The sequence below is a fragment of the Lutra lutra genome, chromosome 16 (assembly GCF_902655055.1).
Source record: "Lutra lutra chromosome 16, mLutLut1.2, whole genome shotgun sequence".
NCBI classification, from domain to species: domain Eukaryota; kingdom Metazoa; phylum Chordata; class Mammalia; order Carnivora; family Mustelidae; genus Lutra; species Lutra lutra.
In genome coordinates this window covers 48,471,585-48,499,182 of record NC_062293.1, presented here as the reverse complement: position 1 = coordinate 48,499,182, position 27,598 = coordinate 48,471,585, and the positions used below count along the sequence as shown (strand labels likewise).

Below are 27,598 nucleotides of genomic sequence, written 5' to 3'. Positions count from 1 at the left end.
TAAATAAATTTTAAAAGTCAGCTACTCTACAGTCACCAGAGGACAAAATGAGAATCTGAAGTTGCTATAAGGTAATATCTAAAATAAACAGTTTTCAACAAAAAATTTTATAAGACATGTTGAAAAAACAGGAAACTGTGACTTATACCTAGGGGAAAATAGCAAAAAGAACAAAGGTTGAGGACAGAGCTTCAGATATCCTTGGGACAATATCAAGTATACTATCATTTGGGAGTCCTAGAAGAAGAGAGTATGGGGCAGAAAAGTATTTAAAGAAGTAATGTCCCAGGGCACCTGGGTGGCTCAGTTGTTAAGTGACTGTCTTTGGCTTAGGTCATGATCCTAGGGTCCTGGAATGGAGCCCTGCATTGCGCTCTCTGCTCAGCAGGAAACCTGCTTCTTCCTTTCCCTTTGCCTCTCAACTCCCTACTCCCCCCAACCTCTGCTCATGCCCTCTCTCTCTCTCTCTCTGAAATGAATAAATAAATAAAAAAAAAAGAAATAATGTCCCCAAATTTGGTGAAGAACATTGTATTTATTTCCTATTGCTGCTATAATAAGTTACCACAGATGTAATAGCTTAAAACTCTATAAATTTACTACCTTGTAGTTCTTGAGGTCAGAAGTCTTATAATCAAGGTGTCAGCAAGGTTGTGTTCCTACTGGAAGCTCTAGAGGGAATCTGTTTACTTGCCTTTTCCAGCTTCTGTAGGCCATCAGCATTTATTAGCTCAGGGCCCCTTCCTTATATTACTCTAATTTCTATTCCTGTTGTCACATCTACTCTGTGACTCATCCCTCTTGCCTCCCTCTTATGAGGACTCTTATGATTGTATTGGGCCTGCCCAGATAATGCAGGATAATCTCCCCTTCTTGAAATCCTTAATTAATTGTATATGTAAAGTTCCTTTAACCATATAAATCAAGTAATATACTCTTACGTTCCAGGGAATAGGATGTGAACATCTTTGGGGAATTTTATTCAGGCTACTATAAACATCGGTATATATCCAGGAAACTCAGTGAACCTCAGGTAGGGTAAACCCAAAGATTCTCACCTAGATACATCATAGTAAAACTGTTGAAAGCCAAAGATCAAAGTTAAAAGCAATAAGTGAAAAATTACTCCTCATATACAGGGAACAACCATATATGATTAATGGCTTAACTTCTTGTCTTAAAGAATGGTGTTGGACCTTCTGGTTTCTTATTCAACATGTAAGGTGCTTAGAAGTTGCCCTTCCACCCTAACAAGTAAAAAGCAAAACAAATGGAAAAATCAACCAACTCTTAGATCCATCAGAGTCGTGAGATCACAAAGCAAACTGTTGCCACCAAAATAGGCAAGATGGGTGGATACAGACAATCATACTTATTTGTGCAGTACTGCTGTAGGAAAACTTGAACTGTAATTGAAAATTGCTGGAGGGGGCGCCTGGGTGGCTCAGTGGGTTAAAGCCTCTGCTTTCTGCTCAGGTCATGATCCCAGGGTCCTGGGATCGAGCCCCGTATCGGGCTCTCTGCTCCTCAGGGAGCCTGCTTCCTCCTCTCTCTGCCTGCCTCTCTGCCTACTTGTGATCTTAGTCTGTCGAATAAATAAATAAAATCTAAAAAAAAAAAAAAAAGAAAATTGCTGGAGGCTTAATGCGGAAAAGTCTGAGAGTTAAAAACTCTGGAGGGATCCAGTCTAAAGGGGGCCTCACAGTTTTGTGAGTTTTGACTCCAGGACTTCCACCAGGCCCTCACAGTGAATATTGGGAGAAAATTCCCTTGTGCTTCTGTAATGGGGAGGGAAAAGTAACTGTTTTGAAATATGGCAGAGTGTTTTGTTCTTAACAAAACCTGCCCTCAGGAGAAACTCTTTTATTTAGGGAACTTACTTAGGGAAAGGGAAAATAAGTTCCCTTACTTAGGGAAAGGGAAATACTCAATTCCAGGTCCCTCTGGTCATCCTGTCCTATCTAAGGAGGGGGATCAAACCCTGAGAACCACTGATAAAGTTCTTGGTTCGGAGGAAAGGCTCACCACAAGACTAGATCTAATCATTGAACCATAGCATGCTTCCGCTGCCTCTACATTTCTCAAGGCCTATTACTACAGTTCCTTTAAACCAGCACATCATTTCTGCCTTTATTTTTTTAGTTTTATTTATTTATTTATTTGTCAGAGAGAGAGAGAGAGAGAACACAAGTAGGGAGAGCAGGAGGCAGAGGGAGAAGTAGGCTCCCCACTGACCAAGGAGCTGATGTGGAACTTGATCCCAGCACCCTGGGGTCATGGCCTGAGAAGAAAGCAAATGCTTAACCAACTGAGCTTTCTGATTTCTGCCTTTTAAGAAAACATTACCAGGCATACTGAAAGACGAAAAACACAGTTTGGAGAGACTGAACAGCATTAGAACCAGAGTCAGATATAGCAAGAAAGTTGGAATTTTCAGACTGATAATTTGAAAACTATGATTAATATGCTAAGGAGTTTAAAAGGGAAAAAAAAAGACAACATGCAAGAACAGATGGATAATATAAGCAGAGAGATAGAAAATCTAGGAAAGAATAAAAAAAGAAATGCTAGAGTTCGAAAACACCAGGAGAAATGTAGACTGTCTCTGATGGGCATGGCTGAGGAAAGAATCTCTGAGCTTGAGCATATGACAGTAGGAACTTCCTCTTCTATTCCTTTCTGTTCCTTGCTATTCTTTTCTGGTCCTTTCTTCCCAAAACTGAAAAGCAAAAAGACAGAGATATATAAGAACTGTGAAACAACTACAAAAGATGTAATATATGCATAATGGGAATATCAGAAGGAAAAGAAAAAGAAAAGGAATCAGAAACAATATTTGAAGCAATAATGATAGAGAATATTCCCAGTTTAATTGGAGACACCAAACCACAGATCCAGGAAGCTCAGAGAATACCAAGCAAGATAATGTCAAGAAAATCTCAGGACAACTAGGCATACTATTGTTAAACTTCAGAAAATCAAAGATTTAAAAAAAAAAATCTTGGAAGAAATAAAAACTAGCCCCCCCCCCCCCCCAAAAAAAAACACCTTACCCATAGAGGAACAAAGATAAGAAATACATCTGATTTCTCCTCAGAAATCATAAGCGAAAACAGAATGGCATGAAATTTCCAAAATGTTAAGAGAAAAAAGCCTAGAGATTTTAAACAAAAATTTTAAATATTTATATTTTAGGTAATGTCTACAGCCAACATGGGTCTCAGACTCACAACCTGGAGATCAAGAGTTACATGCTCCACTGACTGAGCCAGCCAGGTGCCCCAAAAGGCCTAGAATTCTATACCCTGGAAAGTTAATCTTTCAAAAGTGAAGGAGAAATTAATCTTCTCAGACAAACAAAAATTGAGGGAGTTTTAACTTGCCTTGCAATAACTGTTAAAAGAAGTTCTTCAGAGAAGGAAAATGATATAGATCAAAAAGTCAGATATATGTCAGAGAAGAAAGAGCATTGATAAAATAAAAACTTTTATTTTTCGTCTTCTTAATTGGCCTAACAGTTTGTTTAGAATAATAATAGGAAAAATGTATCAGTTTGTGTGTATATGCTTATATATAAGTGAAATGAATGACAGCATTGATTTAAGAGTTGGAAGAAGGGAATTAGTATTTTGTCACTTGCATTATATGTGAAGTGGTATAGTGTTAATTAAAAGTGGCCTTGGATTAGTTGTAAATATGTGCTGCATTCTGTAAGGCAAGCACTAAAAAAAGTTTAACAAGAAGTATAACTGATATTCTAAAAAAGAGAAAATGGAATCATATAAATGCTACCAAAAAGTAGAAAAAGTGTGGAAGACAAAAATAGGAGCAGAGAATGATGATAGCAAAGAGAAAACAGTAACAAGTATGGTACATATTAATCTAACTATATAAATAGTTACTCTAAAGTTCAGTGGTCTATATATACCAATCACAAGAAAGAAATTTTGAGAGTGGATCAAAAAACAAGACCCAAAAATATGTTGTCTACAAGAAACCTGTTTTAAGTATTAAAGACATATAGATTAAAGTATAGGGATGGAGAAAGATATATCATGCTAAAACTAATGAAAAGAAAGCAGGACTAGCTATATTAATTTTAGAGCAGACTTCAGGGTAAGGAAAGTGATCAGGAATAAAGAGGGGCATTACATAATGATAAAGGGAGTAAAAAATACTCCCAAAAGACATAACATTCCTTAACTGTGTATGCACCCAAATATAGTGTGTCAAGGTACGTGTGGATAAAAACTGATAGAATTACAAAGACAGACAAATCCACTATTGTAATTGGAGACTTAATACCTGTCTATCAGAAATGAACATAATTCACCAGGCAGAAAATCAGTAAGAACATAATTGAAGTTAACAGTACCATCAGTCAACTGGATATAATGAACATCTATAGAATATTTCATCCAACAACAACAGATTACAAATTATTCTCAAGTTCACATGGAACATTTGCCAAGATAGATCACATTCTGGGCCATAAAACACAACAAATTTAAAAGAATAGAAATCATATATTGTTCACTTTCAGGTCACATTGGAATTAAAGTAGAAGTCAATAACAGAAAGGTAGTTGGAAAATGCCCCAAAATATGTGGAAAACTGAACAACAAACTTCTAAATAACATGTGGGTCAAAGAAGAAATCTGAAATTTAAAAATATTTTGGACTAAATGGAAATGAAACTCCAATTTATCAAAATTATGGAATGTAGTGGAAACTATGCTTAGGAATTTATAGCATTGAATGCATATATTAGAAAAAAAAAAAGAAAAATCCAAAATTAGTAGTTAATCTTCTACCTTAGGAAAAAGAACAAGTTAAATCAAAAGTAAGCAGAATAATAATGATAATTGGAGTAGAAATCAGTGAAATTGAAAAATAGGAAATCGGTAAAGAAAATCAAAACCGAAAGCTGATTTTAAAAAAAAGATTTTATTTATCTTTTATTATCTCTGTCAAAACAGACAGAGATCACAAGTAGGCAGAGAGACAGGCAGAGACAGAGAGGGGGAAGCAGGCTCCCCGCTGAGCAGAGAGCCCGACGACAACGACGCCAGGGCTCAGTGTCAGGACCCTGGGATCATGACCTGAGCCAAAGGCAGAGGCTTTATCCCACTGAGCCACCCAGGCATCCCAACTGAAAGCTGATTTTTTGAAGAGACCAGTAAAACTGATAAGGCTCTAGCCAGGCTGATAAGGAAAAGGGGAAAAAAAAGACATTGCTAATATCAGAAGAGAAAGAGGAAACATCACTATGGATCCCATGGACATGATACTAAAGGAATATGAACAATACTGTGCCCACAAATTTGATAACTGAGATGAAATTGACCAGTTCTTTGGAAGACACAATGTGTGACACCCATGCAAGAGGAAATAGGCAATCTGAATAGACCTATATCTGTGAAAGAAATGGGATTAATACTTAATATTCCAAAGTAGAAAGCCAGCACCAGACCTGAATGAGTTCACTGGTGAATTCTGCTAAAACGTTTAAGAAATTATGCCAATTCTCTACAATCTCTTCCAGAAGACAGAAGTAGAGGGAATACTTCCTAACTCTGTGAGGCCAGTATTACCCTGATACCAAAACTGGACAAAGAGATTACAAGAAAATAAAAGTACAGACCAATATCTCTTACAAACATAGATGCAGAAATCCTCAACAAAATATTACCAAGTCGAATCAAGCATTGTATAAAAAGGAATTATACGCCATGACTAAGTGGAATGCATCTCAGCATGTAAGACTGGTTGAACATTCAGAAATCAATTAATATAACCCATCACATTAACATACTGAAGAAGAAAAATTATTTGACATATCAATGGATGCTGAAAAAGCATTTGACAAAATCCAATACCCATTCATGATTTAAAAAAAAAATACGTCTCAACTGTCAGCAAACTGGTAATAGAAGAGAACTTCCTCAAATGGCAAAGAACACTTAGAGCCAACATCAATCTAGTTAATAGTGAGAGGCTCAAAGCTTCCCTACTGGGATTAGGAACGAGACAATGCTCTTCACATCACTGCTTTTCAACATAGTACTGGAAGTCCTAACGCAATAAGATGAGGAAGGGAAGTAAAAAGTATACTGTTTGGGAAGGAAGATAAAACTGTCTTTTTTTTGCAGATGACATGATTGTCTATATGGAAAACCCAAAGAATCAGCAAAAACAAAACAAACAAAAACAACTCCTGGAATTAATAAGCAATTATAGCTAAAGTATAGGATACAAATTTAATCTATAAAAGTAGATCACTTTCCTATATGCCAGCAATGAACAAATGGAATTTGAAGTTAAAGATAATATCATTTCTGTTAGTCCCCTCTCCGCAAAAATGAAGTACTTAAGTCTAACAAAATATGTGCAAGATGTATGAGGAAAGCTTCAAAACTCTGATATATGAAATAAAAGATCTAAATAGTGAGATATTCCATATTCACAGGTAGAATGACCCTATATTGTCAAGATGTCATTTCTCAGCTTGTCTATGATTTCAACATAATCTCAATAAAAATCCCAGCAAGTTATTTTGTGGATATTGACAAACTAATTCTAAAATCTATATGGAGAGGCAAAAGACCCAGAATGGCTGACTTGGAAGTTGGAGGATGACACCATGCAACTTCAAGACTGTAAACCTATACTAATCAAAACAGTACGGAATTGGTGAAAGAACAAACAGATCAATGGAACAGAACAGAGAGCCCAGAAATAGACCCGCAAAGCTATATACTCAGTGGAGCATTGATAAAGGAGCGAAGGCAATACAATGGAGCAAAGAGAGTTTTTTTCAACAATGATGCTGGAACAACTGCGTACCTACACCCACAAAAATGAAGCTAGACACAGATCTTCTACCCTTTACAGAAATTAACTCAGACTGGATCACAGACCGATGTAAAACACAACACTATAAAACTAGAATATAATGTAGGAGAAAACCTTGATAATCTGGGGTATACTGATGGCCTTTTTAGATGTAACACCAAAGACATGAGCCATGAAAGAAATACTTGATAACCTAGACTTCATTAGAATTAAAAACTTCTGCTCTGGAATAAACAGTGTGAAGAAAATGAGAAGACAAGCCAGATTGGGAGAAAATATTTGTAAAAGACATATCTGATCAAGCACTGCTATCTAAAGTATACAAAGAACTCTTAATTTAAGACTCAATAGGGCCCCTGGGTGGCTCACTGGGTTAAAGCCTCTGCCTTCCGCTCAGGTCATGATCCCAGCGTAACCCTACATTGGGCTCTCTGCTTGGCGGGGAGCCTGCTTCTCCCTCTCTCTCTGCCTACTTGTGATCTCTGTCAAATCAATTAAAAAAAAGTTTTTTTTTAACTCAATAGTAAGAAAATGAAGAGCTGAAAATTGGAGCAAAAGACTGACAGACGCATTAGCAAAGAAGATACACAGATGGCAAGTAAACATGAAAAAGATGTACAACATTTTATGTCGCTGGATAATTGCAAATTAAAACAGCAGTGAGATATCAATGCACACGTATTAGAATGGCCAACATCCAAAACACTGACACCACCAAATGCTGGCAAGGATGTGTAGCAACAGGAACTCTCATTTATTGCTGGTAAGAATGCAAAATGTCACAGCCACTTTGGAAGACAGTTTGGCAGTTTCTTACAAAATTAAACATACTCTTACCGTATGACCCAGGAGTTGCACTTCTTGTATTTACCCAAATAAATTGAAAACTTACGTCTACACCAAAACCTGCAAACAGATGTTTTTAGCATATTTATTCATAATTACCGCAACCTGCAAGCAACCAAGATGCCCTTCAGTAGCGGGATAAACTGGTACATCCAGGAATATTACATACATTTTTTGTGATACAAGAAAATGTTAGTGTGAAGAGGAAATGAGCTATCAAACCATGAGGAGACATGGAGGAACCTTAAATGCATATTACTAAGTGAAAGAAGCCATTCTGAAAAGGTTGCATACTGTATGATTCCAACTATCTAACATTCTGGAAAAGGCAAAACTATGGAGACAGTAGAAATATCTGTGGTTGCCAGGAGTTGGGGTGGGGAAAGAACGGATGAATCAGTGGGCACAGAGAATATTTAAGGCAGCAATACTATTCTATATAATACTACAGTGGCGGGCACATGCCATTATACATTTTTCAAAACCCATAGAATGTGCACCAACAGTAAACCTAATGCAAACTATGGACTTTGGTTGATAATGATGTGTCACCGTGGGTTCATTAGTTGTAACATTTACCATCGTGATGGGGGATGGTGGTAGTGTGGGAGGTTGTGCACCAGTGAGAAGAAGGGGTATAAGGGAACCGTACTTTCTGCTCAATTTTGCTGTGAACCTAAAATAGCTCTAAAAAAATAAAGTGTAACAATAATTGCAAAAAGAATGCTTGTCACAGAACAGTGGAGTTCCAACATTGAACGAAAAAACTGTCAACATCAAATCCTATATTAAATTTTATATCTAAAACTATCCTTCAAAAATGAAAGTAAAATATAGTCTCCTGTGAACAAAGATGAGGTAATCTATTGATTACAGACTTATCTTTCAAGAAATACTAAGGGATCCTCTAGGCCAAAAGGAAATGACTGCAGACTGTAAGTTGTTTCTGCAGGTAGAAATAAAGAGCCCTGGAAATGATTAACTTGTGGGTAGCTATAATAGACTGTAAATATGTTTTCTCTTAATTTTTGTAAAAGTTATAAGATCATATTAAAGCAGTAATCATTATTAACACTGTTGGGTCGACAAGATGTTTAGATGTAATCTGTGTGATAATAAATTCAGGAAGGCAATAGCCAGAATGGGGTGTTGGATGTGAAGATTGTATAGGGCTGCTGTTTGACTATGGGAGTGGCCGAAGTAGTGTGGAGGAGTGGTCATAGAACTAAGGCACAGGAAGGGGCACCCATTTGTAGGTAAAATCTCCAAGAATTCTGGTGACAGGAAATGTGCTGGAGAGAGTTAACAGCAAGTAGCTAAAAATCTTTTGTAAGTAATGCCAGAGTGTGGGGGATGGTGGTGGCCAAGAGGAAGGCAGGTGATTATTAGGAGGGGCAGTGTGTGACATAGTCTGACAAGGAAGAGGCACAGTTTTAGGGAGAGAGGGAGTTGTAGGGAAAAAGTTTTAGGGTAGTTTTAGGGAAAAAAGGAGGAATAGTGAGGAGCAAAGATGGCCCCACCATACCTTCGAGCGAGTTTGTGAGGGGTATGGGGGAGAAGACAGCCACCACTGCAGAGGTCTGCAGGGGAGTCTGTCCTCAGGAGGAGCCAGACATTGTTGGAACAGGATGGTGAAGGGGCTGTCCAGAGTAGAAGATGTGAGTTAAGATGCAAGTGATTTCGATGATGACTGACCAAGAGGACCACGGGTTAATATGGGGAAGGGTGGGAGGTGGGGTCAGACAAGGGAGTGCACAGAACAGTTTGGAAGCCTGGGGATGTCTCAAGAGACCTGGACTTCCTCTGGTGACTGATGTAAACATCTATAAAAATTATGATGAGATTGGTCCCAGTGGTTCCAGGCATATGGGGGTGGCAGGGTTGGTTATTGTGGTGGGAGTGGGGGTGGAGGGCCTTGCTGGGAGCCTCTTCTGGGCTTCTGTTGATGGAATCTAGAAAAAAGGCAGTTATCCCAACCCTGTGAATGGAGGTTGGCAGATAGCCCTTGTTACCCTCAGAGTGGCATATCTCTGTTGGTAGACAATTAAGGAGATCTTCAGGGGCTTCTAACGTTAATATCTATTAAAATCATCAGAGGAGGGCATCAAGAGTCCAGATTCCCACCCAGGTCCACCTTTTCTGGTATTACTGATGTCAAAGGTCTTTACTGGGTGGGGCCCTGGAGCTGGATTTCAACAGGTGCTTATAATGTAGATAGGGATTAGGAGAGGATGAGTAATGTAGCTTGGAGCAAGGTCGTTTGGAAAATACAGCAGGAGGGGGAAGCCTGGAAAAGTCTGGTGACTTACTCTGTAGTCACCTGGTCTCAAGTCCCAGGAAAGGTCCAAATCAAGACCCTACCTGCCATGCTGCCCCAGATAGATGGCACTTAACATTGGTCAGTTTGTCCCCTATTGTGTTCTACTTGGGGTATTTCTTAGCTAATTTTATTTTGCAAAGTTGGTACTTCCAGTGTAGCTAATTGTTCACTTTAGCAAAGTTGAGAGTGAAGTAGAAGTTATGGAAATGCTCAAAGATACACAAAACTAGAATAGTACAGTGAACTCCCATATACCCTGTACTCAACCTCAACAACCATCAGCATTTTGCCATGGAAGGAAAGAGACAAATCTTTTATTTCTTGGCTCCTAAAATTGGCTTTAAAATTTGTTTGCTTTTATTTCATTCTGTGGCTAAGCTTATTTTATATCACTTATATTTTATAAGCTTTATTTTATATCACCAGGGGAAAAAAAGAAAGCTTCATTATGTAACAGTGTATATTTTAATGCAGTTTAAAAGGTAGCCCTTATACTGTTACACACTCAGAGCAAATACAGTGAATGTATAAAAGGTGTTTTCAATTGCAGGTGTTTTTTCTTTTAATATAGATTCTGGAATTTGCCAAATATATATTTTTAAAGCCTGAAGAGGCTCAGAGAGAAGAGCTCCGAGAGAAGGCTCAGAGAGAAAAATATGTTTGGGGAAGAGTGGGAAATCAAGGAGTGGTTGAAATAAAGTTTATTGACTCCTACCATGGGCCTGTCCTGAGGAGACATAGCTATTTCTCAGGGAGCAGTTTGCTAGGATGCTGAAAATAAAGTGATCAGGCACTCACTAGGTTATTTTTAAATGAAAGCTTAGAAGTCGGCTATGGAAAACCCCTCTCAGGTTATTATGCTTTTTTTCTCCTTTTGCCCTTTCTGTTTGTGAAATTCCTTCCTTTATGTTTTCTAGCATAAAAGTCAGTGCACTACAAGTTTTAAGTAGAAGCATTGTAAAAACTGCTTCAGAGTAAGGGCATTTCCTAGTCAAATTTCACAATAATGTTTTTCAATTCTAAAAATAACTTGGAATTCAGGACGAAGCATCATCCTAAATGAATTACAGTAAGGGAGATTGTCTAAGACAGTGGACAGGGACAGATGATTTATCTAAATCCATGAGGAAATTAAGACAGTCATTTCTTAGAATTAAAGATAATCTGATTTCAACCACGAGCCTACTTGAAATTGGGCAGCATTTAGTGTTTAATCCTTTGTGGATGACATACTTATTTTTTTCTTTGTGATAAAATACAATAAAGTTTACCATCTGTATTTAAAGATTTTATTAATTAATTTATTTTTAAGATTTTATTTATTTATCTGACAGTGCGAAAGAGAGGGAACACAAACTGGGGGAGTGAGAGAGGGAGAAGCAGGCTTCCCATGGAGCAGGGAGCCCAATGTGGGGCTTGATCCTAGGAACCCAGGATCATGATCTGAGCTGAAAGCAGACACTTAACGACCGAGCCACCCAGGCACCCCAATTACTGTAGCTTTGTAGTAAGTTTCAAAATCGGGAAATAAGAGTCTTCCACTTTTGTTCTTTTCAAGATTGTTTTGACTCCTTGGAGACATTTGACATCCTATATGAATTTTAGGATGAGTTTTTCTGTTTTTACAGAATGTCTCTGGGATTTTGATAGGGATTGCATTGACTCTGTAGAGCACTTTGGGTATTATTGACATTTTATAATATTTAGTGTTCCACTCCATGAATGTGGGATGTGTTTCCATTTACTTGTATCTTATTTAATTTCCTTTAGGACTATTTCGTAGTTGTCATTTTACAAGTCTTTACCTCCTCGGTTAAGTTATTAAGTATTTAATTTTTTCAGCTATATTGTAAGTGGAGTTGTTTTTGTAATTTCCTTCTCAGATTAGTCATTGTTTGTACATAGAAATACCAACTGACTTTTGTATGTGAACTTTGTATTTTGCTACTTCGCTGTATTTATTTATTCTCATACCTTTTTGTGTAGTCTTTAGGGTTTCCTATGTATAAGATCATATCATCTACAAATGGAGATAATTTTACTTCCTCCTTTCCAATTTAGATGCCTTTTGTTTCTTGCCTCATTCCAGTACTTTGTAGTGAAGTGGGTATCCATGCTTTGTTCTTGATCCTAGAGGAAAAGCTTTCATAGTCTTTTACCATTGAATATGATGTTTACTGTGGGGTTTTCATATATAGTGTTTATTAATATGAGGTAGTTTCCTTCTGTTCCTGTTTTGTTGAGTGTATTTATCATGAAAGGGTGTTAGATTTTTGTCAGGTGCTTTTTGTTGCGTCAGTTGAGATGGTCATGTGGTTGTATTCCTCTAGTTGGTGTGGCATATTACATTGATCAATTTTCATATGTTGAACCATTCTTACATTTCAGGGATATATCCCATTTGATCATGATGTATAAACTTTTTAAATATGCTGCTGAGTTCAGTTTGTTAATATTTTGTTGAGGATTTTTGCATCCGTTTTCAAAGGGGATGCTGGGCTGTAGTTTTCTTTTTTTCTTTGTAGTGTTTTTTTCTAGGTATCAGGGTAGTGGTGATCTCATTGAATGAGTTAGGAAGTATTTTCTTTAATTTTTTAGGAAAGTTTAAGAAGGAGTTATATTAGTTCTCCTTTAAATGTTTGGTTGGATTCACCAGTAAGGCCACTGGATTTGAGACTTTTTTCTTTTTCTTTTTCTTTTCTTAGAGAGAGAGGGCATATGCAAGCAGCAGGGAAGAGTGAAGGGAGAGAGAGAGAATCTTAAAGAGGCTCCACACTGAACGTGGAACCTGACATGGGGCTCAATTTCATGACCTGAGATCATGAGCCAAAATCAAAAGTTGGATGCTTAACTGACTGAGCCACCCAAGCGCCCCCAGGATTTTTCTTTGTTGACATTTTTTTAAATTATAGATTCCGTCTCTTTAATAGTTATTGGCCTATTCAGATGTTCTGTTTCTTAGTGATTAAGTTTTGGTAGGTTTTGGATTTCTAAGAATGTGTCCCTGTCATCTGAGTTATCCAGTTTGTTGGTGTATAATGTTCATAAGTACTCTCGTAGTCCTTTTTATATCTGTAGAATCAGTAGTAATGTCCTCACTCTCTTTTCTGATTTTAGTAATTTGACTCTTTTCTTTTTCTCTCTTTTTAAGTCCATTTAGCTAAAGGTTTATCAATTTTGTTGACCTTTTGAAAGCATAACTTTTGGTTTCATTGATTTCTATTTTCTATTCTGTTTCGTTTATCTCTGCTCTAATCTTTTATTTTTATTTATGCTTTTTAATTTATTTGACAGGCAGAGATCACAAGTAGGCAGAGAGGTAGGCAGAGAGAGAGAGTAAGGGAAGCAGGTTCCCCGCTGAGTGGAGAGCCCGATGCAGGGCTTGATTCCAGGACCCTGGGATCATGACCTGAGTCAAAGGCAGAGGCTTTAACCCACTGAGCCACCTAGGCGGCCCACAGATTTTATTTATTTGCCAGAGAGAGCGAGCGAGCATGCACAAGTGGAGGGAGCAGCAGGTAGAGGGAGAAGCAGGCTCCCTGTCAATCAAGGAGCCCCATGTGGGACTTGATCCCAGTACCCTGGGATCATGATCTGAGCTAAAGGCAGGTGTTTAACCATCTGAGCCACCCAGACATCCTTGTGTTCTAATCTTTGTTATTTCCTTTCTTCTACTAGCTTTGTCTTTAGTTCTTTTCCTAGTTTTGTTTTGTTTTAAATTGTGGACTTAGGTCATTGAGATCTTTCTTGTTTTATAATGTACATATTTATAGCTATGAATTTCCTCCTTAGCACTCTTTTTGTTGTATATCATAAGTTTGGTATATTTTTGTTTTCATTTATTTCTTAAGTATTTTCTGTTATCTCTTGTTACTGATTTTCAGCTTTACCTTGTTGTGGTCACAGAAGATACTTTGGGGTGCCTGTGTGGCTCAGTGGGTTGGGCCTCTGGTTGGGCCAGCTCAGGTCATGATCTTGGGGTCCTGGGATTGAGCCCTGCATCAGGCTCTTTGCTCAGCAGGGAGCCTGCTTCCCCCAGCCCCTCTGTCTGCTTCTCCTCTTACTTGTGGTCTCTCTCTGTCAAATAAATAAAATCTTTTTTAAAAAAGATACTTTTTATGATATCTTTTTTTTTTTTTTAAAGATTTTATTTATTTATTTGCTAGAGAGAGAGAGAGAAGGCACAAGTGGGGAGTGGGAGAGGGAGAAGCAGCGATGCAGGACTTGATCCCAGGATGCTGGGATAATGACCTGAGCTGAAGGCAGACACTTAATCGACTAAGCCATCCAGGTGCCCTGATATCTGTCTTTTAAATATTGAGACTAATTTGAGAATTTGTGCCCTAACATATGTATATCCCGGAAATTGTCCCATGTGTACTTGAGAACAATGTATATGCTGTAGTTGTTGGATAGTGTTTTATATGCCTGTTAGACCTAGTTGGTTTATTGTGTTAAGGCCTTTATTTCCTTATTTTGATTGTTCTTTCTATCATTATAAGTGGGATATTGAAGTCCCCAACTACTCTTTTATTTATTTTTTAGATTTTATTTATTTATTTGACACAGGGAGAGAACACAAGCAGGCAGAGTGGCAGACAGAGGGAGAGGGAGGAGGGCCTCGATCCCAGGACCCCTGGATCATGACCTGAGCTGAAGGCAAATGCTCAACTGACAGCCACCCAGGCACCCTCCAAGTACTCTTATAGGACTGTTGTACCTTCATATACCTTCAAAGGTTTTACTTTATTTATTTATTTATTTATTTATTTATTTATTTATTTATTTTTTAAAGATTTTATTTTTATTTATTTGACAGAGAGATCACAAGCAGGCAGAGAGGCAGGCAGAGAGAGAGAGAGGAGGAAGCAGGCTCCCCGCTGAGCAGAGAGCCCGATGCGGGGCTCAATCCCAGGACTCTGAGATCATGACCTGAGCCAAAGGCAGTGGCTTAACCCACTGAGCCACCCAGGCGCCCCTACTTCATATATTTAAAGTCCATTTTTATATGACACTAGTGTAGCTACCCCTGCTCTCTTAATGTTTGTGTGGAGTATCTTTTTCTATCCTTTCACTTTCAACTTCTTTGTGTCTTTGGATCTCAAGTTAGTCTTTTGTAGGTAGCATATAGTTGAATCATGTGATTTTATCTGTTCTGCCAAATTCTGTCCTTTGCAGAGTTTAATCTATTTACATGTAATTACAGGTAAGGAAGGACTTACTTCTACAGTTGCACAGTTTGTTCTCTGCTTTTCCCCCCTCATTTCCTTTATTATTGTCTTCTTTTATATTTAGTGGATTTTTTTTGCAGTGAAATGTTTTGATTCTTTTTTCATCTCCTTTTGTGTTTGTTCTATAGTTATTTTCTTTGTGGCTACCATCAGGATTAAGTGTAACATCCTAATGTTGTAACATTGGAATTTGACTTTATACCAGCTTAACTTCAATAACAAACAGAAATTCTCCTTTTACAGCTCTCTCTCCATCCCTTTTGTTGTTGATGTCACAAAATTATATCTTTATACATTGTGTGCCCCAAAGACTAAAGTAGTAATAATTTTAAATGCATTAGCCTCCTAAATTATATAGGAAATGGGGTGCCTGGGTGGCTTAGTTGGTTAAGCATCTGCCTCCGGCTCAGGTCCTGATCTCAGGGTCCTGGGATTGAGCCCCATGTTGGGCTCCCTGCTCAGTGGGGAGCCTGCTTCTCCCTCTGCCCCTCCCACCCCACTTGTGTGCTCATGCTCTCAAATAAATAAATAAAGTTAAAAAAAATTTTTATAGGAAACAAGATTTGGAGTTACAGACCAAAGTTTCAATAATAGTAGCTTTTAAACTAAAAATTGTTTTTAAAAAATGTATTAGTCGGGGCACCTGGGTGGCTTAGTGGGTTGGGCCTCTGCCTTTGGCTTGGGTCATGATCTCAGGGTCCTGGGATTGAGCCCCATGTCGGGCTCTGTGCTCAGCAGGGAGCCTGCTCCCCACTGCCTCTCTGCCTGCTTGTGATATCTCTCTCTGTCAAATAAATAAATAAAATTAAATAAATAAATAATGTATTAATCTTTTAAATCATGTAGAAAACAGAAAGTGGAGTTATGAGCTATTATAATTATTCTAATATTTATATTTTTGCATATATTTACCTTTACTGAAATCTTTATTTTTCCACATTTTTTTTTTAAAGATTTTATTTATTTATTTATTTGAGAGAGAGACAGTGAGAGAGAGCATGAGCGAGGAGAAGGTCAGAGAGAGAAGCGGACTCCCTGCGGAGCCGGGAGCCCGATGCGGGACTCGATCCCGGGACTCCAGGATCATGACCTGAGCCGAAGGCAGCCGTCCAACCAACTGAGCCACCCAGGCGTCCCATCCACATGGTTTTGAAGTGCTGTCTAGTGTCTTTTCATTTCACCTTATAGGACTCCTGTGACAATGTAGGCAGATGTAGTGATAAACTATCTCAGCTTTTGTTTATCTGGGAATGGCTTAATTTTCCCCTCACTTTTGAAGGACAACTTTGCCAGATGCAGGATTTTTGGTTGACAGATTTTTCTTTTAGCACTTTGAATATATTGAATATATTGCCCACTGCCTTCTGTGTGATGAGCAATGTGTTGATCATCTTATTGAGGATCTCTTGTGTGTGACAAGTCACTGTTCTAGCATTCAAGGTTCTCTGTCTTTGCCTTTAGAAAGTTTGATTATAATATGTCTTGGTATGGATCTCTTTGAGTTCATGTTACCTGGAGTTCTTTGAGTTTTTGGGGTGTTTATAGTCCTGTCTTTCAGCAAAGGTGGGAAGAGTTCAGCCACTAATTCTTCAATATTCTCTCTGCCCCTCTCTCTCCTGTTTTTGAAGCTTCTACAATATATATGCTGGTCAGCTTGATGTGTCTTGTGGGTACCTTAATATTCTGCTCACATGGGGCGCCTGGGTGGCTCAGTGGGTTAAGCCGCTGCCTTCGGCTTGGGTCATGATCTCAGGGTCCTGGAATCTAGTCCCTCGTCGGGCTCTCTGCTCAGCAGGAAGCCTGCTTCCCTTCCCCTCTCTCTGCCTGCCTCTCTGCCTACTTGTGATCTCTCTCTGTCAAAAAAAAAAAAATATATATATATATATTCTGCTCACTTTCATACAGTCTTTCCCCCTCATTTCTTAGATTTAATACTTTCCATTGCCCTGTCTTCAAGTTTGCTGATTCTATCAGCTTTGTGCTCCATCTGCCTTTGAATTGCCCTAATGAATTTGTCATTTCTGTCATTCTTTTCAAGTCCAGTGTTTTCTTTTGCTCTCTTTTTAGGTTTTCTGCCTCATTATTGATATTTCCATTCTGTTTATACATTATTTGCTTGATTTTCTCTAGGTCTGTCTTTAGTTCTTTGAGCAGCTTGAGATAGTTTTAATATCTTCACCAGGTTAATCTATAGTCTTTCACTGGGACAGTTTCTTTGAATGGGCCATAGTTCCCTATTTCTTTGTATGCCTTTTGAATTTTTTGTTGAAAACTGGACATTTTAATCTAATAATGTGGTAACTCTGGAATCAGATTTTCTCCAGTCCCTAGTGTTTTCTTTTTTTATAATTAATTAATTGGCACATTTATTTTTGTGGGCCGTCTTTGTGCCTAGGATCAGTCTGATCTATGAACCTAAGGTCTTCTAGGTCTTTTCTGAGCATGTGCCTTTTCCTGGACATTCATGGTCACTTTCTAATTTTCCCCATGTATTCAATTGCTTTTGAATGTCCTACTCTTCAATTACTGACTCCTAAAAAGAGGAAAGGAGGAAAATGAAGGGAGGATAAATTGCTGCTGGCCCTGTAAGTTCTCTGGCAGCCCCCTCCTCCGGAGGTGGAGAGGCTTGTTACTATGGAGGGAGGTGCAGCCATACTGGCTGTCCACCTCTGTCTGCACCTCTCTGATTGGAAGCAGCAACCCACATTCAGGCACAAATCCCTGATATTTAGAGGACAGAGTCTTTTTTGCCCATCCTTATTCAAGTTGCTCCAGAACCTGGTGCACAGCTGCCAGCCCTGCTCCTGGGGTGGAGGTTGTGTAGCTGCTATTGTGTTTGCAGCCGAAATTGACTGAAATTAACTACAGCTTGCCAGCTAGGCCTTAGCAGGGAACTTGCAAGCCTTCAGTAGACTCTAGAGTTCTAAAATACATGGTTCCACTTGACAGATTCTGCTGGTGCAGTCATTGAGTAGGTGGGGAGATGGATTCCTGGTGCTTCACATTCCACCATTATCTTAGAATCCTTTCAGTGTACATTTTATTTGCTTATGTTTTTATTGTTTGTCTTTCCCATTGATATGTCATCTTCAAGAGGATAACAATTTACTTTGCTTATGCTCATTGTATCACAGAGCCTGGAAAAGTGGACACACAGTAGGTGCTCAGTAAATGTTTGTGGAATGAATTTATACTATAGCAGATATAGTGATAATTGTGCCCAAGTTTTAGTACAGTATTGTTTACTGTGTTTTCTTCTTATTTCTGAAGCTGATATCCATGCACAGTTCCTAGTAGATACTCGGGCGTGGGCCCAACCAGGTCCTTTTAAACACACTGGATTCTTGGAGTACCTGGGTGGCGCAGTTGTAGTGTCTGACTCTTGGTATCAACTCGGATTGTGATCCCAGGGTGGTGAGATCGAGCCCTACTTTAGGCTCTGTGCTCAGTGTGGAGTCTGCTTGGGATTCTCTCCCTCTTTCTCTGTCCCTCCTGCTCATGCTTTCTGTCTGTCTCTCTCTATATATAAAATAAATTAATCTTAAAAAAATTATAAACACACCAGATTCCTGACTTTATATTTACATGGGCACCTTGTCTGTCATATTCACTATTATTTGTAATTTTGTAAGGTGATAATCTAAAACTCGGGAGTCAGAAACAAGCAGCTGCTCTGGGCCAGGTTGTGTGTTGTGTGGCCAGCATAGTGGTTTGAATTGTTTTGACTTTGAATTAAAGCTTCAGGCGAGGCTTGTCCTTTACACAGGCCACCACTATGTGGTTTTACAATGATTGTTTCTTTCATTATCACAACTCTAATAATTTAATTTTTGTGTTTCTTTGTTTATTGTCAGTCTCCTCATCTAGGCTGTGAAGTCCATGAGGTCAGAAACTGTGTCTACTTTATTCATCACCCTACATCCCAGTCTTAGCTGAATCTGGTACTAGATGGTACTTGCTATATGAGGTGTGGATATAAAGTCATACCTTCGCTCTTTTTACCAAATGTACTTAAACATGACTACCCTTAATGCCACCTGCCTGGCTGCCATGTTGAGTTCCTGCCCCAGCTCCTCTGTGGGGACTGCCTTTCCTCCGTGAGTTTAGGAGGCAGGAGCACGTTTGTGTAGGACGTTAACATGTACGAGGTGTTTCTTATGTGTCTTCTTATTGGAATAATCATCCGCATTTTTCAAATCAGGATACGTACTTACAGATGACAAATACATTTGCCCATGTCATACAGCAAGTACATGACATGGTGGACTTGAACCCAGCCCCCCGAGTGCCACCTTGGTGTTTTTCTGTTTGACTCCCACAGTGGGTGTACTGTCTGGTTTCTGTCAAGGCCTCTTGTGCGTTTTCTAGGAAGGAGGGTGAAATCACCCCTTCATCCTCCAGTGATACTTAATTGATTTTATAAAGCACGTTAGACACGAAAATTGGTTTTCTGTGGCAGGGTGCTAGGTAGACATTGTGAGCGCTGTCTTTAGAAGCAGATCTAAGGCTCTGGCTGTGGGGCCCCGCTCCTGTGTAGGACGCCTGCACGGCAGGGTCTGGAGCTGTGCTGGCACCTCTCTTCCCGCCCTCCCTGGCTGGGGCTCTGGCAGTGTGTTCTCAGCGTCTCACTGGAGAGCGGGGCTTGCTTCTGCGTGGTTCCTCTTCCCAGGAGTGGACGCTCAGGAGCCGGGTCTGAAATTGTCTCGGGCCTTCCTTTTGGTGTAGCTTTACTGCTGCCAGCCTGCGTTCCTTTAAACTGGGGGCCCTGAGGTTGGCATCCCAAAATACACCCTCCAGGCCACTCGTCGCTGGCTTGTTCCGGCGCTCCAGGGAGGGCTTGCTGACCTGAAGGTGTCCTCTGGCCTCTAGTCTTAGTCACTCTGCCCCAGGTCAAGGGACCAGAGAAGACGCTGGCACTGGGACCCGCCACTGGCAAAGTAGCTGGCATCTGAGGTAGGACATTGTTCTTTCTTTCCAGTCAGAGACCGCCTTAGCTGCTGCTTCTCATACGCTTGAGACCAAAGAAGAGCAGCTTCATTCTGCTTTTACTTTCTGAAAATAGATGAGTATTTTCAGATATGGGTCATAGCATGACCCATAGCTTATGTCACCTTTAACAGACCAGCTGTTTAATGCTGGTCGTCAGTTAGGAAATATAAGAGCGGTGTAGGTTTGTGAGAACGGAATCCTAACTGCTTTGGGTGATACTAAGCCACTCCGTGCTGCGTGATTTCAGCGACCTGCCTCCCAGTTGGAACTCCTCTCTGCCCTTTAGCCTGATTTTCTTGTGCATAACATGACAGATTATTTCATGACTCATCCTTCTTTCAGACCTGAAATCATTTTTATTCTTTAACTGTGAAGGGCTTTCAGATACCCTCTGTTGATTTTTGGATGTGGCTGTTAATAATTTAATTTCTGTGTGTGGTTCTGAGTAGCTTCCCAATAACCTGTTTTTTTTTTTTTTCTTTTTAAAGATTTATTTATTTGACAGACAGAGATCACAAGTAGTCAGAGAGGCAGGCAGAGACAGGAAGGGAAGCAGGCTCCCTGCTGAGCAGAGAGTCCAGTGCGGGACTCGATCCCAGGACCCCGGGATCATGACCTGAGCTGAAGGCAGAGGCTTTAACCCACTGAGCCACCCAGGCGTCCCCCAACAACCTGTTTTTATGGATGGTTCCGTTTACTTTATTTTTTATAACTGGTTGAGAGAAGAAAGGAATCTTAGGAACAGATTCCATATGTGAAATGCAGTGTAGAATTTTGGCTAAAGGATGAGGAATGAAATAACATTAAAGTGACATTTCTGCTCAGAGTTGAGTTCTTAGAGAGAGTCTTGTTTCCAGTTTGAGGTTCCAGAAGCCCCTTTGAAGAACTTCTCAGCGGAATAAGGGAACAGCTGAATTTCAAAGTCATAGTGACAACCGTGAACTTTCTGGCTGTCCAGGCCCAAGTAACACTCACCCATGAAAGGACTTTTCTACCATTTACCGTCTTTTAACTTAGGTCTAGAGCTCTGTAGTCTGTGGGATATGAAAATACAAGCAGATCAGCCTAGCGTGTGAATGCCCGAACTGTCTAACTTCTTCACGCCAGCTGATGTGCCTTATTAGCATAAGGTCTGCTTCAGGTCACTTCCCTGTCAATTAAGAGAGTAGACAGGATTGTGAGCGCCTCCTTTTCTGTTAGGCCATGCACTCGCACTTCTGAACCTTGTGTGATCTGTGGTTTCTGTTTGAGGGGGGCTATCTCACCTTCTTCCTTTTCTGACCTCACTCTCTCTCTGTGACTTGTCCTACTTTCTATTGTAGCTCACAGTGATGCTGGGCTGTCCCTTTTATGTATGAGCTGATCTCCAAGTGCTGGAAATCGTGGGATAGATTTTTTTCCCACTCTCTTTTTATACCGTCAGTCTTGCCTTCCCAGTTCTATCTGAAACTAGCAGTTAAGCATTTTGGTATAAAATGCAAAATTTGTAAACATATTAAAGTTCTTCTATGACAGCTTCAAAGAAAACTGACCCCCTCTAACCTTGTTTTACATAGGAGTTGTATTTCCTACTCTGGAAATGGGGCCAGTCAGGACACAGTTCCTTCCTTCCACTTAGAAGCTGCGCCTCTGCTTGGAGAATGCCCCCAGACACCACAGCAAGGTGGGTGGGCCGAGTTACCTCCGTGTCTTGCTCTCTTGGCCATCCTCACTGCCGATGGTGAAACACGGAGGAGTTGGCCCAGCCAGCATTCAGAGACCAGAGAGTCCTGGCAGTCCGGGGGCCTGGCAGTATGGCCCCGTGCACTGCAGTATGGCCCTGTGCACTGCAGAGTGGAGTGAGGGGGAAGGTCTTTAAGAATTTTGAGAAACTCCCAGAAAGTTGGGATTTGTCTGTATGACCAGCTTCACCTGGTCAGGAAAGTGACCTGAATACCTACCTACCCTGATACTGAGCGTAATGCTCTCAAATAAATGGCTTGCTCTGGAATGTCTTTTCCCACCGTCATCCTCCTGAGTTAGCTGGGCACAGCTGGTGCTGATTTCTAATTTACTTTGCATTCTGATTCTGTTAAATGACTTGTCAGACTGAATGCAGATGTGCACTCTCCCCACAGAAGCCGGCCCGTGGGCCGAGGATGGATCCCATTAACCTGTTGCCATATTTGCCTCAGACAAAGTGGTCCCCAGGGCCAGGAGACCAAGGCTGGCATGCGATGTTGTGTCAGGTGCTCAAGGAATCCCAGAAGTGTACAAGACGGTGTGTAGTTCTCTCTCTTTTCTTCGTGTCCTGGATTGCTGGCTTGGGTTGTAAAAAGGTGCATGGAAATGCAGCTTGTTGGCAGCTATCGCCGTCTTCACGGGGTGGGAGGCAACCTCCGGTTTGTTTTCATCCTGCTTCTCCCTGGGTGTGAAAAAAGGGGAGCAAGGGACACTTGGGCACTTGTCTGTTCTCTTGGCTGTGCTGGCCTCGGTGCCTGTTAGGGTGGCCACATTTTTGATATGCACCTCGGCATATGGGATCCTGACTTCTTCTGATAAAGTCGGGGTTTCTTTTTTCCTATACGTTAATGGCATTGAACCAAAGGGTTTATGAAGGTATAAAATTTAAACTCCAGCAAGCTCTATGTTTAATGACTTTCCTTCATTTTGAAGAAACCAGTTTTCATAAACCGGGGACTCTTCCAGACAGCCTTGGAAATCTGACTGCCATGAAACTAATTCCTGGCCTAGGAGCTTTTAGTTATTTCTGGGTCATGATGATGCCAATGGCAACTGCATTTACTGAGCACTTACACTTTTCTAGGGGCTCGCACACATTTCCACGTATTAATTCAGCTAACCTCATAATAGACCTGTGAGGTGGACACTCAGATACCCTCATTTTACAGATGGGGAGATTGAGGCCTGGAGTGGGGAGGTCCTTTACCCAGGCTGGTAAGTAAGTAGCTGAGCCAGGATGTGAATCCAGCCAGGCTGGCTCGAGGGGTCATCCTTGTAAGCCCTGCACTGCTGTCACTTTGCTGCAGTTAGTGTTTTCCACGTGGCCTCTGCAACCTCTGAATTTTGAGGAGCAACAGGCTGCATATTGGTACATGACACCCCTGTAGCCTTCGGTGGACTTCTGGTTCAGCCCCAGGTTGAAGGAGCCAGGCAGGCTCCACAAGGCTCTGGTCTTCAGAAGCCTATGGAGGAATGTGCAGAGCTATTTCCACCCAGCTGACCTAATGGAGCTCTGCATCTCCACCAAGGGGCTGAGGCCTGTTGTCTCTTCATGAGTCCCTTCTTCAACTCCCTGGTCACCTTGGGCACTGGCCAGGACCCATGTAATTCTGGGTGAAGCAGGGTGGTCCGCCTTGGGACCTGCCTGGTAGGGATCCGGGATGGCGGTGGGATAGAGCTCTTCCTAGACAGCCATCCTGCTGGGTCGAAAGCTCCCTACCCCCAAGTTCATTACATGAAAGTTCTGAGCTATGATTACCTTGGAGCCTACCTGTGTTTTCTGCCAATTGCTGTAATTTTCCGGTAAAGCTGCACTAACAAACCTGGTAATCATTCTTGCCCCCCAGAATTCACCCCTCCCCCCCAGGAAGTACTCCTACACCCTGTGGTCTTCAGGGGCTGACCTGTGAAGGCCCCCAGGCAGTACCTGCAGACCCACAGAACTTGCAGAGGTGCCGGTCCCTGCTCTACACCGTTCTCAGTCCCTCTAGGTGCCAGACAAAGGATTCCTGGGCTCTAGCATTTCCCCTGGGACTCAGCCTCAGCTTCCTGCTGTGGGCAGGGTGGCGCCAGTGGTACCCGGTAAAGAGCTTGGCACTTGACAGGCCACTTTAATTGCCGGTTCATCCGATGGAGGCTTGGCACAATGGAGGGTGAGAAGGAAATGTAACCACTTAGCAGACAGTCGCTGGGGACTTTTCAGAAGTGGATTAAGTGGAGCTTGATGGGAAGCAGTCATTTTTACAGATGTTTGTGTAAGAATGTTAATTATTTATGGTGACCAAGAAATTGGATATATTTAGAAAGGCAGATGAAAAACCAAACTAAATACTGAACTCGTTGAGTTGGCAGTTCAAATGCGAGCAGAACCCTTTTGCAGTCAAGCAGTTTAACCTAGATCAGGATAGCTCACCCGATGCTGAGGTTCATGGTCAAAGCAGCTCAGCATGTAAGCAGATCTGTGTTGGGCTTCAGTGGATTCCTGGCTCCATGGTGCTCACAGAGTTGATGTTGTCTTGGAAATGGAAGCAGAAATTTTTTTTTAAATATATGGAGTTGAGGACATGGGACATTCAGCAGGTGACTGAGGGTTTTACGTAGTTACTCCCAATTTGATGAGGAATTGAAAGCTTTAGGCTGGTTTGCAGCTCTACCCTTGGTTTCCAGCCTCTTCCTTCCTGAACAGGATTACTTTGCTTATAATATCCTAGTCCTGGAGGAGGACTGTGGGTGGTGGGCCTTTTGTGTAATAGACTCAGCCCACTTGTCAGATAGCCTTACAGGGCATTTCTTCCAAAGTGGCAGACAGGTGTTGTTCGTCACTGGCTCATCCTTGACCTTCCTTTCATCCTGGGTCTCCCTCCTCTCCAAGCTTGCTCCAGGCACAGGGGCATGGGTGAGTGACAAGAAATCAGGGAAGCTTGGAGGAGTCAGGAGATTTGGGCAGTTGTGGAAGGGACGGATCCTAGGAATTGACCGCCGCTGTTGCACAGATGTTCCTGTGCCCTGACTTCACCTGGCTGACTGTGGCTCCCCTGCGAATGCTAAGTGAGAACACGCCACAGTGCATGGCAGGGGACCCCGCCTCCCAGCCTGAGTCTGGGGCAGAGGGCAGCTCCGTGCTGCACAGAATTCCCTCTGGGTGTCTGTGAGGCCTTTGGCCAGGAGGACATTTATGGGCCATCGCAGACATAGTCCAGGGCACACCCCACCCAGAAACATCCATCTGCTTAGGGAGGAGTAGAAGGATTGGTATGGTGTTCTTTTTCCTTTTTTAAAAAATGTTTTTTAATTCCACATATACGGCTTGAGAATGATAATGGGCATACTTCAGTCCCCCTCAGTAGGTTCCTGAAGGAGAATCAGGTGAGTGTGGATATGCCAGAGGCTCCTGTCACACTCATGGGTAACTGGGTCCTGCGCTGAATGACTCTTTCAGCTTGTTCTGGGGTCGCTGTGCGCCTCTGAGTGGCTTCACGAGGTCAGTGGCTTTGCTGTCTGCTCATGTCAGTCAGAGGGAGAGAAAGCATATTCCACTGTGCCGAGGGCCTCAGCAAGATAGTTGCTGGGCTCCGAGCTAAAGTCCGCATGAGAGAGATCTGGGCTCTTTATCAGTCTAGTGGGGCGGGGGCTGGCAAGTCCCTTGAGTTTACTTGTTGTGTCACAAATGCACTTGGTTTGGGTTCCTTCAGGAAGAGTCTGCTCAAGGTGAAGATCATGGACTTCATTACGTCTACGGCCATCCTGCCCCTGCTGTTTGGCTGTGTGGGAGTGTTCGGCCTCTTCAAGCTGCTGCAGCGGGTGCGCATGAAGGCCTACCTCCGGAATGCTGTGGTGGTCATTACCGGCGCTACCTCGGGCCTGGGGCGAGGTGGGTCCTGGGGGCAGTGCTGTCGGCGGGACGGGGGGGCGGGGAGGCAGGCAGGAAACTCGACCCACACAAGAGGAGCAGCTCCTCCACTGTACGCATGCAAATAAAGGAAGCGGGCTAGGTGACTTGGGAACAAGAGCATGTCACTGTCCCTGGTCCACTTGGAAAAGGCGAGAGCCTAATTGTGATGAGAAATGGCCCCTGGCTTTCATCCACATTGGTGTTGGGAGGCGAAAGCCACAAGGAAGACTGGTAAACTGGAGACACTGTTTCTCATCTAAGGGGGCCCCCTCACTCCACTGTAGCTAGTTGTGGAAATTGGGGGTTTTATGTGAAGACACCCAATTGTCAAATACAGCAACTAACTTAGAAAACATTTTTACCTCTGTGAGAGCCAAACAAAGCATGTGGTTTCCTGGATTCAGCAAGCACCCCCAGTTCATGGCCTTGGTGTCCCCTTCCCCTCGCCTTCCTCTCCCTGGGGCTGTGCCTACAGCTGCACCCTGAGTGTGGCCTTGGTGGGGTTGGGAACAGAATAAGTGATACTTCAGGTACTCGGTTTTTCATGTGAGTTCCATCTGATTTGGTGAACATGTTGAGATTCTGGGTCCCAGGGGTTTTATGCTGGGACACAGACCCAGAGTCAGTCACCACCTCCGGCCTCATACAGATGATCCTGTAGAGCTGCCGTTATTTCCCTTCCACACACGTGCACTGCCTCTGGCAGAGTGTGAGCAGCAAATGCAGGCATGTCGTGTGTTGCTTCCTCCTCCTCAGCATCTGCACACATACCACCCACACCAGCACGTCGTCCACGCCGGCGCTAAGTGCCCCGGGAGAAGGCTGCGAGGCACCCAGAACTGTGGTAAACCTATCTCTGCTGCATCCTTTGGTTGTGGGTAGCACAACGCAGATAGAGCATCTCCCATTTGGGAGGCTTGGGCCAGGTGCTGGGACAAACCAAGAAAAGACAGGGTCCCTTTCCTCAGGGAGTTCACAGTCTGATGGAGAGTGGCCAGGGCTTACCTCAGGGTATTGACATTTCCGTAATGGGTGTTCCCACCCAGGCCCAGTGGGTGGATTAGAGGGATGTGCCGGCTTGCGCTTTAGCTCACCGAATGCTCACAGAGGATGCAGAGACTTGCCCTAGGAATTCTAGATTCAAACCCCAGTCTGATGTCAGGACTCAGTCTTATCTCTCCTGTGGGGGAGATGGCCAGGGAAAGGAAACCATGGGCCAGCAAGGAGGGCATTGGACACAAGCCCAGGGCAGGGAGCAGCATGGTCATGCCGGGCTGGGAAGCGCTTGGGTGTTGCAGAAACATAATGGAGCAGATGGGGCCTTGTCTGCAGAGGAAGTGGCTAGCAGTCACGGGGGAGCCTGGGAAAGCATGGATTCATTTGTACACCACTCTGATGTTTTTGGTGAGGTCTCTGCGGGTGAACCCTGGGCCTGTCATTAGATACCCAGACCCGCATAGGGACAGCTGCCTCTAGGCCCTTTGCCACGGTCAGTCCTCTGACCTTACTCAGCTACTATATATAGGGTAGTCAGCAGCCACTTCTCTTGATCTCAGAGAAGCATTTTTTTTTTTAAGTCCTTGAAGAGTATTTGAGAGCTGGCTGGGATGGTGACTTACAAGTGCTCCCGTATGTGATTGTTGGAGAAAGACAGTGTCCTCTTGGTCATTCCACACTTCTTCTTCTGGAAACCAAGACTGAAAGGAATAGACAATATAATTGAAAGAAAAACAAAACTTCTGT

General features: G+C 42.0%; 1 protein-coding gene across 3 annotated transcripts in view; it reads left to right on the top strand.

The window, feature by feature from the left end:
* Positions 1–27,598, top strand: part of DHRS7B (dehydrogenase/reductase 7B) — a 59,363-nt gene that overhangs the window by 14,163 nt on the left and 17,602 nt on the right. Inside the window, exons 1-3 of one of the 3 annotated variants that reach the window (XM_047706866.1) lie at positions 19,952–20,205; positions 22,359–22,501; positions 25,656–25,834. In XM_047706866.1, the coding sequence (XP_047562822.1) occupies positions 22,380–22,501; positions 25,656–25,834 (301 nt within the window). In that variant the 5' untranslated portion in view covers positions 19,952–20,205; positions 22,359–22,379. Of the gene's footprint in view, positions 1–19,951; positions 20,206–22,358; positions 22,502–25,655; positions 25,835–27,598 lie in introns of those variants that run through there. The other 2 variants (XM_047706868.1, XM_047706867.1) reach the window with 2 other exon arrangements.